The sequence below is a fragment of the Lepisosteus platostomus genome, chromosome 14 (assembly GCF_059453375.1).
Source record: "Lepisosteus platostomus isolate fLepPlt1 chromosome 14, fLepPlt1.hap1, whole genome shotgun sequence".
In the NCBI taxonomy this organism is placed as follows: Eukaryota; Metazoa; Chordata; class Actinopteri; order Semionotiformes; family Lepisosteidae; genus Lepisosteus; species Lepisosteus platostomus.
Genome location: NC_142624.1, coordinates 3338769 through 3348426, shown reverse-complemented (window position 1 = coordinate 3348426; position 9658 = coordinate 3338769). Strand labels below are relative to the sequence as shown.

The following is a 9658-nucleotide window of genomic DNA, read 5'->3' as shown; positions in this document are numbered from 1 at the left end:
CGCCAAAAGGTCTCCGAGCTCATGTCGGTTTTCCCCACACATCCGGGAAAGAAAAACAAGGTTTCGTTTCCAGGCCTGGGAAATGGAGGGTGAAAGTGACATTTGCAGACTCCTGCCCCGGTTGGCTTTCCTGTCACCTGTACCCCCCCAAAAATAAAGTTTATGGAGGCTGCTGAACAGCGGGTGGCTCTCAGGAGTGACGAGAGCATCTGCATCTGCGTCTCCCTCCGCCTCAAAATGTCCAGGTAAATTAAGGCATCGTGTTAAGAGGCAAGCAAAATGCCCAACTCATCGCCTAAATGCTGCCCTGCCGAGTAGTCTAACTGGTTAAGATCTCGGCACCCCAGCTGAGCCTCAAGGTTCAACTGCACCTGGTGACATCATTAGCCGACGCACCAGTATTTCCCAGAAGGCTGAGGGCCACTGACTCGCCATGCCTGACCAGACCCAGCGAGTCCTCCACCCGATACTCTCCTCGGAGCTCACTGGCTGTACGAGGGTGGCCGAGGCCATTCAGCAAGGGAGGGCAACACACAAAAACCTTAACCGTCCACTACTACACACACAAAGAAAAATCGGTCAGCCCTGCAGTGTTTGGCACCTCACTACGTTGTCCGATGTCCAATCGTCCTACTCCCCACCTTGCAACCATTGTTCGTCTTGACTCTGGTCTCATGCCTGTCTTCCAAGTCTATCTATATGCTATGGGCGACAGGGCCTTCTCCTGCTGCGCCCCAAAGCTCTGGAATTCTATCCCTAAGGATATCAGAGGCCCCTTTCCTGAGCTCCTTCGAATCAAGACTCAACACCTTCTTCTTTAGAAGGGCTTTTGTTTAACGGTTTCTGCGTCTTCCCCTGTATTGCAAACCCCAATTCTGCAGCCTCCTCGCCTTTTTTCTTTCCTCCTGTAAAGCGCCTTTTAAAAGGCGCTATATGGACTCAAGCCCTTTACCTCTGTGCCGCCCGCCGCCGCGGATTCCCTCACGTCCGGGCCGTCCCAGGGCTGGGGGACGACCCCCGGCGGCTCCTCCCGTTCCGGACCCGGCAGCGCCCCCCCGGGGGGCCCTCCGCGGGGGTCCCGGGCCAGCGCGGAGGGCCGCAGCGCGGCGGCCCGGCGGGGCAGGGCCTCCTCGGGTGGCGCGCTGGCCAGGGGCGTGGCCCCGTCCCTCCAGAAGAAGCCGGACACCATGATGAAGGACTTGATGTTGGGGTAGGGGGCGGACAACTCCCGCAGCAGGGACACGTAGTGCAGGGCTTTGTAGTAGTGCAGGAAGGAGATGACACACAGACCCACTGTGCAAAGCAAGAACACTCTGTGCCGTCGCATTTTCATCCTGCAACAGCGAGAGAAGAGGGAGAGAGTTATTCTGGCCGTCTGCCTTCGATCCCAATCTTTCACTTGGATTTCTGAGGTGCATTCCACCTGACTGACCCCTAAAACAGCACGTGGACTACAGGATAGGAGACCTCCTGGGGAAAACTAAGGTTGCTGCTGGAAGAGGTGTTAGTGGGGCCAGCAGGGGGCGCTCACCCTGCGGTCAGTGTGGGTCCTGATGCTCCACTATAGTGATGGGGACACTATACTGTAAAAAGGCACCGTCCTTCGGATGAGACGTAAAACTGAGGTCCTGACTCTCTGTGGTCATTAAAAGTCTCGAAAAGAATAGGGGTGTAACCCCGGCGTCCTGGCCAAATTTCCCATTGGCCCTTACCAATCATGGCCTCCTAATAATCTCTGAACTGGCTTCATCACTCTGCTCTCCTCCCCACTGAGAGCTGGTATGTGGGGGAACAGACTGATGCACTCTGGCTGCCGTCATATCATCCAGGTGGGGCTACACACTGGGGATGGTGGTGGAGGGGATCCCCATGACCTGTACAGCACTTTGAGTGGAGTGTCCAGAAAAGCGCTCTGTAAGTGTAAGCTATTATTCTTATTTTGCCTACCCCAGCAGTTACGATCTTCACTTCCTGCCTCTGATTTTCATGCCTGCTGAGCTGTATTTACTCGCACCAGCTGAACCCGTTAATCAAACAGTGGGATCGGGCTCTCCCCTCTCTGCAGGGCTGGATAGCCTTTGCTCAGGAAGGATCGGGAAATGGCACAGAGCCTGCACTGGGGACATGCTTTGGAAAGTTCAGCAAGCCGGATCTTGCAAATTTTTCAGGTCCTGCTTCCTTCTCGTCATGCTTTAACACAAATGGGGTTTGTCTTGGGAAAAGAACGGAGATAAAAATGTTTATTCTGGCACACACAGTGCTCTGTTAGTGCTCTGCTGGCACACACAGTGCTCACAGTGGTGTATGTCCTCACCTGTGCACCCTGTCCCGAATTGGTAACCTATTAACAGCCCCAGTAACATGGACAGAAGAGCAACTGCTTGTTTAAGAAACAAACCCAGGACAGCCGTCTCCTGTTTGCCAGCCTGTGCTGAAGGGACACACTTAAAGCAAGACTTTTCTAAGGCCAAGCACTGACTGCAGACAACATTTGAAAAGATCTAGGCTAATTTCACAATAAACACAGCTAAGCTCCTAGATCATTAAAGATTAAGACATGATAGCACTCCATTTCCAGGGATAAAAATGCTTTATGCAACCATTAGTGGCTCAATCCCCAGAAAAGCCTTTATGGAACCTTTATGGATTATGAAAGTCAAGCTATGAAAGTGTAATTTAAGACTCTGTTCTGTGCGAGGAAAAAAAGAAGGGCATCAGGGGGGGTCTCAAGTCATGGGCAGAGACAGCTACAGGGTCTCTTAATTTCTAATTCAACTTAAAAGTGCAGTTAGCTATTCACAGCTATTACTGGACACTGATGCAAGACCTGGAATTAGTGGAGATCGGCACAGTAGCACTATACAAAATGTACAGTGTGTGGTACTGTAGAAATCGAACCAAAATGACCACAGTCCCCCCAGAAATCTACCTCCTACGACATCCTGGCAGAAGAAATAAAAACATGTGGAATTTAAAAGTAGTTGACCTACCGAGTCAGAAATACAATACCAGTAAAAAAAAAAAAACATTCCAGTGATATAAAAACCCAAAGATTACAAACTGCCAAAGACAAGAAAAAAAAAATCAACCCAGAGCCAGAGAAAGGTTGTTCTGAAAGTAAGTGTTTAACGCTCCGAATCTCAGTTATTTTAATTTCTACCTGCTGGATTTTCTCCAACATTGAGCAAATAATACTCGCTTTTGCTCAGCACATAATCCAAAATAAGATCATTCAACATACGCCACTTTACACTGCCCTTTCATTCTTTGGCAGAGCAGTGCAACGTCATACTGATTTTACTAAAACCACATGATCCGTGTTTGTCCCTGTACCCTGTTGTAGATCAACTAAACACACACATCCTCTTTGAAACAGATAAGTACTGTAGCAGATAATTGCATGCAATTTTATATATGGAAACTGTGTAGCCTTATGTAGTTTAAAACCAGATTGAAAAAACTCAAAAGGACTCTGCACAGCAGTTTGGATCAATATCAGGAATTATAAGAATCCTATGTAGCTGCTTCCTGGAGGAAACCAGGGTTTCAGCTTTAACAGCATGACTGTGTGGCTTGTTCCATACTCCCACCACCCTTTGTGAACAGAACAGCCTCCTGTTCTTGGGGTTAAATTCACTTGCATGCAGCTCCCACTTGTCTCCTCTGGGCTCTGCATGACTGCCGATTCTGAAAAAGCCCGCAGGGTTCCAATTTTAGTCTGGAACAGAGAAGATTAAGAAAGGATCTGATCCGAAGATATTTACAGTCACTTCAACCAGTCAGTTGTACGACACTCTCGCTTCAATCTGACAAGCCTGAAAATAGCATGTGGGCTCATTGTATCCGGCACGCAAAACCAGAATAACTACATTCCAAGCTGCACCAGGTACCAGACAGTTCTCGCCTCAGTTCCTTATTGCAATTGGAACAGGACGATTTGTGCACGGAAAACAAATGCTTTTGCGCTTCTGTTTTGATGGGACAATTTCTGCAAAAGACCACCAGCTCAGCAGAAAACCGGAAACGGATCAAAACACTGCGGGAGCAGGAGTCGATCCCGGGAGGAGCAGAGGCAAACGTTACAGATGGGGGAAAAAAACGCCTTTGTGACGTCACTCAGATCCAACTCAGGTTTTTAGAAAAAGAAGGTCGAAGCATACAGTAGATGAGCATGAAGCTACACGTGGATTTTACAGTAAAGATAGGAGGCTCCAACACCGGAGAAATAACCTTTGAAAAAGTCTGCGGTGTTTATTAGGATCCATTGTCCTCGGTAAAAACCACAGCAAGAGATACAGGTGGAAACTGGAGACATGTATTTAAACTGAGAACAGGAGACACTTCTTTGCCTTAAGGGTCAAGAGAGCAGGAAACAAGCAACCCAGCCATGTTGTTGAATTGAATACCCTGGTATCTTGCAGGAAATAGCTGGGTGAGATTCTTAGATCAGTTAGCTACTAGCTACCAAACTGGTTAGATGAGCTGAAAAAGGACTACAATCTACAGCTGAAAAGCCCTTTATTAAAACAAGGCGAGTTACGATTCCACAGTGCACTAGCAAAATCTCACCAAGACTATTCTGTAGGGTTACGAGCGGCTTGACAGGGTGTCAGACCCTTTTCGAAATATCCAAAGTTAGCCCGGCAGCTAGGTCTCTGGGTTCATTTCGGGACCTGGGGTGCTGTCTGGGGGGAGTCCGCATGTTCTCCCTGTGTTCACAGGGGTTTCCTCTGGGTGCTCCAGTTTCCTCCCCCAGTCCAAAGACCGTGCTGGTAGGTTAACTGGATTGCGTGCTTGTGTGAGCGACTGCCCTGCGATGAACTGGTATCCTGTCCAGGGTGTGCCCCGCTCTGCACCTGTGGCTTGCTGGGATACGCTCCCCTGCGAACCTGTATGGCGTGAAGCTGTTAGAAAATGGATGGATATATTCAGGGGGCAATAAACACGTTGTTTAATTTGAGAGCTGGTGAAGACCATGGCCGGAAGTTGCATTTAAGTTTAGTCTATTTAGTCTTTTAGTTGATTAGAAATCAGTTTTGACCTGTAAAGTCAATTGGAAGAATAGAGGTGGCAAAAATGCTCAGAAGGCTGTATAGTTATCCTTCTTGAAGCTTCTGAGTATCCGAGTTAAACCCCACTGAGGAAGCTTCTCTGTTCCTTTAACCTGTCTTTCTGCAACCAGTGCTTCTTTTCCAGTAAACTAGTTGATCTTGGAGTTCGTCCCAGGACACCAGTGTCCTTCACAGCAGGGACCTGTGAAAGGAGATTCTGTATTCATCTTTGAGACGGAGACAAGGATCAATATTGTAACTGCGTCCGGAGCCTCTTCGGAGCCATCTGTGCTGCAGTCCATGGTTTACATGACCTGTATCCTGTATAACATCACCGCCCCTCATTCAGAAGGAAAACCCCCGAGACTCCTGCAGGTGTGCTGCCATTGTGTGTTATCATTCTCCATTGCAGCTCTGGAGGGCAGGAATATTTCAAACCCGCCAAGAATACCAGTAACAGGCTCCGTGCCTGGTGACACTCGGTTCCCACATGATGTCCAGCAGACGTACTGGGCAGACTAGAAGCAGAGTATTACTTCAGCAAGGCTTGCTCTTTATGAATTCCTTTTCCTTTTGATCAATCTATAGGACCAGTTAAAATCCGTTTATGACTGCAGAAAGGCACATTGTTTTCGGTTTTCAGTCCACGTCCTTTCATTTTACTCCTGTGGTCCTGAAACCCTCTGCTGGGCTGACTCTGGATATTTCCTACAGGGTCTGACACAGAGAGACAGCAATGCTAACCACTGCACTACCATGTCAACCTATACACCAAACGCAGAAGCAGATTATAGCCTCTAAAAGTGTTTGGGACAATGCAGTGATGTGCAGTCTAAAACAGAATCAGAAAGTGGGAATACATTCTAGGCAGAATGCCAGCCCACTGCAGGGCACAAGAACATGCAAACTCCACACAGAAGGTACTGCAGACAGGAAATTAATTCCAAGGGGTGAGAAACCAAGCGAAGTTCCACACCACTCTCTTTCTCGCCAGCAGATAAGCAAAGTTGGCGACACTTTCAAAGAGCTACTACAAAAAAAACAAACAATGCATAGATCAATACGAAATTTAAAATAACCGTAGTGAAATTTCCACTCTAACGAATAGAATGTATCACATTAAGGGACGTGTGACTTCTTATTCCAACAGATTTTAGAAGATGATAAGTTCCAAAGGTGGAAAGTCTGTATTTATTCAGTCAAATCACCGCTACAGTACGTTGATTTTACTAAGGTGCGGCGACAATGAAAACGACGTCAACAGACATTACCCGTGTCCGCTGGTGTGTAGACCACACACAAGAGCCCAAAGACAAAATTACGCAGGTGTTATAATTGCTACAGACGCCAAAAATGCTACACTATAACCTGCTTTCAAATAACACCGAACGAACCTGCACGTATACAGCATATATACGGCAGGAGTTTGAGTGATTGAATGCAAGTTTGTGACATAACTATTACATTTATTTCCGGAGTTCTCACAAACACGTCAAGACATAAATCTTCGGGACAGGTGCAAAGGGCTGAAGTAGGCAAGGTGATTGCTTAAAAGAACAAAATCTACCCGATTTATAACTTTTTAGAATTGCTTTTTTAAATTATGCCCGAAAACGGGCTACCTCCCAGTTGCAAAGGAATGAGGAACAAGAGCGTTTTATGTTGGAAATGGGAGTTTATTAAAAAAAACGCGATTTTTAATTCAAGAAATTAAAATACAAGCAAAAAGGTCCCTTTCCGTGTCACGATTTCACAAACTCGTCTGCGCTGTGCATTAAAATCGAAGAACAAAACTCAAGTAAGGGTGGGGGACAGAAAATCACGCTACATTACCTTCACCCACGCTTTCTTAAGTGCCAGGTCTCAAAGTGCAACAGTGTCAGCCTTGCAACACTTTTTTTTAAAACGTGCAACTTGCACCCGGACTGTCGAGAGAAACGCAGAAGTAACTCGCTTGGCTCTGCGTTATAATCACCTTGCACCAGGGGGTGGACACTCCGGCCGGCTCCAGATCTCTCTCGACGCCCTCACCTGCAGCTTTCGCGGCGGTTTCGCGGAGTGGAGAGCGATAACGACACTCTCCAAGCACACCCAGCCACCCCTCCTGCGCCTCCCCTCTCTCTCCCCGAGCTGCCCAGCAGGTTCCTGCTTGCTCTTCTCGTTTATGAGACGCGCGGAGCTCAGGCCGTTTTCCCCAGTTTGCAACCCGACCCCAGTGCCGATTCGAGCCGGCGCAGGCTGCAGAGAAGCGGGCCAAAAGTGCTTCCCCTGCCGAAACGTCAAGGAAAGAGACGCGACATTTTGGCGACACCTGAATGAGGCCCCACAGCCCAGACCTCACGCTTCTTCACCTTCAAGCGTGGCATGAACTTTTTCCTGGTCCAAAAAGTCGTACAGCAATGGCAGCAATTGACGGCGTATCCAGCCGGTCCCACTTAACTGTCAATGACATCAGCTGTCATCAGCCAGGACCGGTTTGCAACTCGCTGTCGGCTGGTTTGCGGTGAACTGGGTGCTGTTGCTGATAAACTGATCAAACCAAACGGATTCTGTAAAATAAAATATTCGGCTGTTCTTTTAGTGAGCGACGATCTAAACAAAATACGATTTCCAGACAGACGTGCAGGACGTCAAGGTTTTCTAAATAACCAGATTATCCGATTGGAGAATGTCTTGACGTATAAAACAAACTACAAGTTGAAATCAAGTCTGCACTTGCTTACTTTATCAGGTTTTATATCTTTACATCTTGGGGAATCCCAGTCGCACCTACCATTCTGCCGTTAGATATCACTGGCGCCCCCTACCGTACTGTAATCCCCATTGGGATCTTAACTGGTTTAATCGTTTGTCTCTTCTGCATCGCGCAAGGATTTCTCGCTGGTTTCTCTATTCATTTACGAATCTTCACAAAAATAACTTAGTATGTTCATAATTAATTGCAATCCTCTGTGCCATTTTGCAATGCAAGACGTTTTTAAAATGGTGCCTCCCAAGATCAACCGCAGCTTGTGCGGACCCGGTATGACGTGCACTACCCGCAATAGGTGCTGATTCTGCAGCCAAGATAATCCTGGTTTACGGGCGTTTTCAGTTGCGAGACTAGTTTTTTACTGCTCGGTACTTCAACGTGTAATCTAAGACGCATCTTGTTATGTTATGCGCTTTTAAGTAACATTTGAGCTCTCTGTTTTTTTGTCTTATGACAATGGTGCGAGTCTTTTTGGCCAGGCTGTTGCTGGACATTAGACCCTGCTTTTCATCTGACCTGTCTGGGTAAATAAAGGATTCTTCTGCACTTGTCAGAACAGTATTAAATACGTCTGCACAACGCATGCACATTGCCAAAAAAAAGGGTCAACAAAACAAGGGTAAGTACAATGTAAATCCATCCACTTGCAAAACTATTCATCCAATTACAGATCGCAGGAGAGCCGGAGTCTATCCCAGCAAGCAATGGGCACAAGGCAGGATACCCCCTGGACAGGACACCAGTCCATCACAGGGCCCACACAGACCAACAGACTCACAGCGGGGCCAGTTTTCCCAGAAGCCAGTTAACCTACCTGCATGTCTTTGGACTGTGAGAGGAAACCCGTGTGAACACAAAGAGAACATGCAAACTCCACACAGACAGCATCCCAGGAACTGCACCCCAGTCCTGTGAAGCTGTGATGTTAACCAGTGCACCACTGTGCCGCCCAGTGTAAATAATCGTAAAAATAACTCCACGAACCATGGCACTGGACCTACCCCTTGAGGTTACAAAGAAGAAGGCCATTCAGCACATCTAGAATTCACTGGGGTGCCATTATACCACCGATGCCAGAATAACGTACTCTTGAGCAAGACGCGTTTTGATCTCAGCATCTCGGGTTGTGCGGATATTTCGCGGACTCGCACAGCGGTTGTAAAACGAGTTGGAGGTCATGTCCGTGTGTATGTGGTGCACACCTCCACTGAGTATAACACTGTGGTGAGGACCAGCAGAGCTTTTAAGAAGGGAGTTCCCATCAAGTGAGCAAATCTCTTGCAGCACAATCTACTCTCTTAGACCGCTAATTCAGCTCCATTAAGCCTAACATACTGTGTAGACTAGTGGAACTTTCTAACAGCAGACAAATATAAAGAGACCATTTACTGCTTCTTCTTAAGGTCGTGTGGAGTTCAGTTAGACAGCCAAGTCACAGCATACATGAATTGGTCCTTATGTACAGTGTGACAATGTTAGTTTCTTTCAGAAGAGAATTTGGAAACAGGAACGGAGTCCCCACAGGAAATGCCTGCTTAGCAAACGCATTCAAATTCTGTGGAAAGGGGTGGGGCCAGTGAGCCCTGCCCCCTGGGATTATTTGCTGTGCTAAAATAAGAGCCCGCCTCCGTTTGTTATTCCGGCACATGACTGGACAACAATCTGACCAATCAGAAGGTGATACGCCTGTGCGTCAAACATCTGCCCCATCACTGCAGAAGCGGAAATTAATTTCTGAGATGAGGCAGATTGCCATGAAAGTTGTGTTGCTCAGATATAGAAAGATATAGATCTGTGTTATGTTGTGCAACTTATCGAAACAACGAAATCGAGCACCATGTTATCGCAAACTCAA

General features: G+C 47.4%; 1 protein-coding gene across 6 annotated transcripts in view; it reads right to left on the bottom strand.

The window, feature by feature from the left end:
- mgat3b (beta-1,4-mannosyl-glycoprotein 4-beta-N-acetylglucosaminyltransferase b) overlaps positions 1 to 9658 on the bottom strand; it is a 55283-nt gene that overhangs the window by 12840 nt on the left and 32785 nt on the right. The window contains exons 1-2 of one of the 6 annotated variants that reach the window (XM_088606561.1): positions 7492 to 7716; positions 953 to 1334 (exon numbers count right to left, since the gene is read on the bottom strand). In XM_088606561.1, the coding sequence (XP_088462687.1) occupies positions 953 to 1333 (381 nt within the window). In that variant the 5' untranslated portion in view covers position 1334; positions 7492 to 7716. Of the gene's footprint in view, positions 1 to 952; positions 1335 to 1947; positions 2186 to 6884; positions 6988 to 7026; positions 7331 to 7402; positions 7424 to 7491; positions 7717 to 9658 lie in introns of those variants that run through there. The other 5 variants (XM_088606558.1, XM_088606562.1, XM_088606560.1 and 2 more) reach the window with 5 other exon arrangements.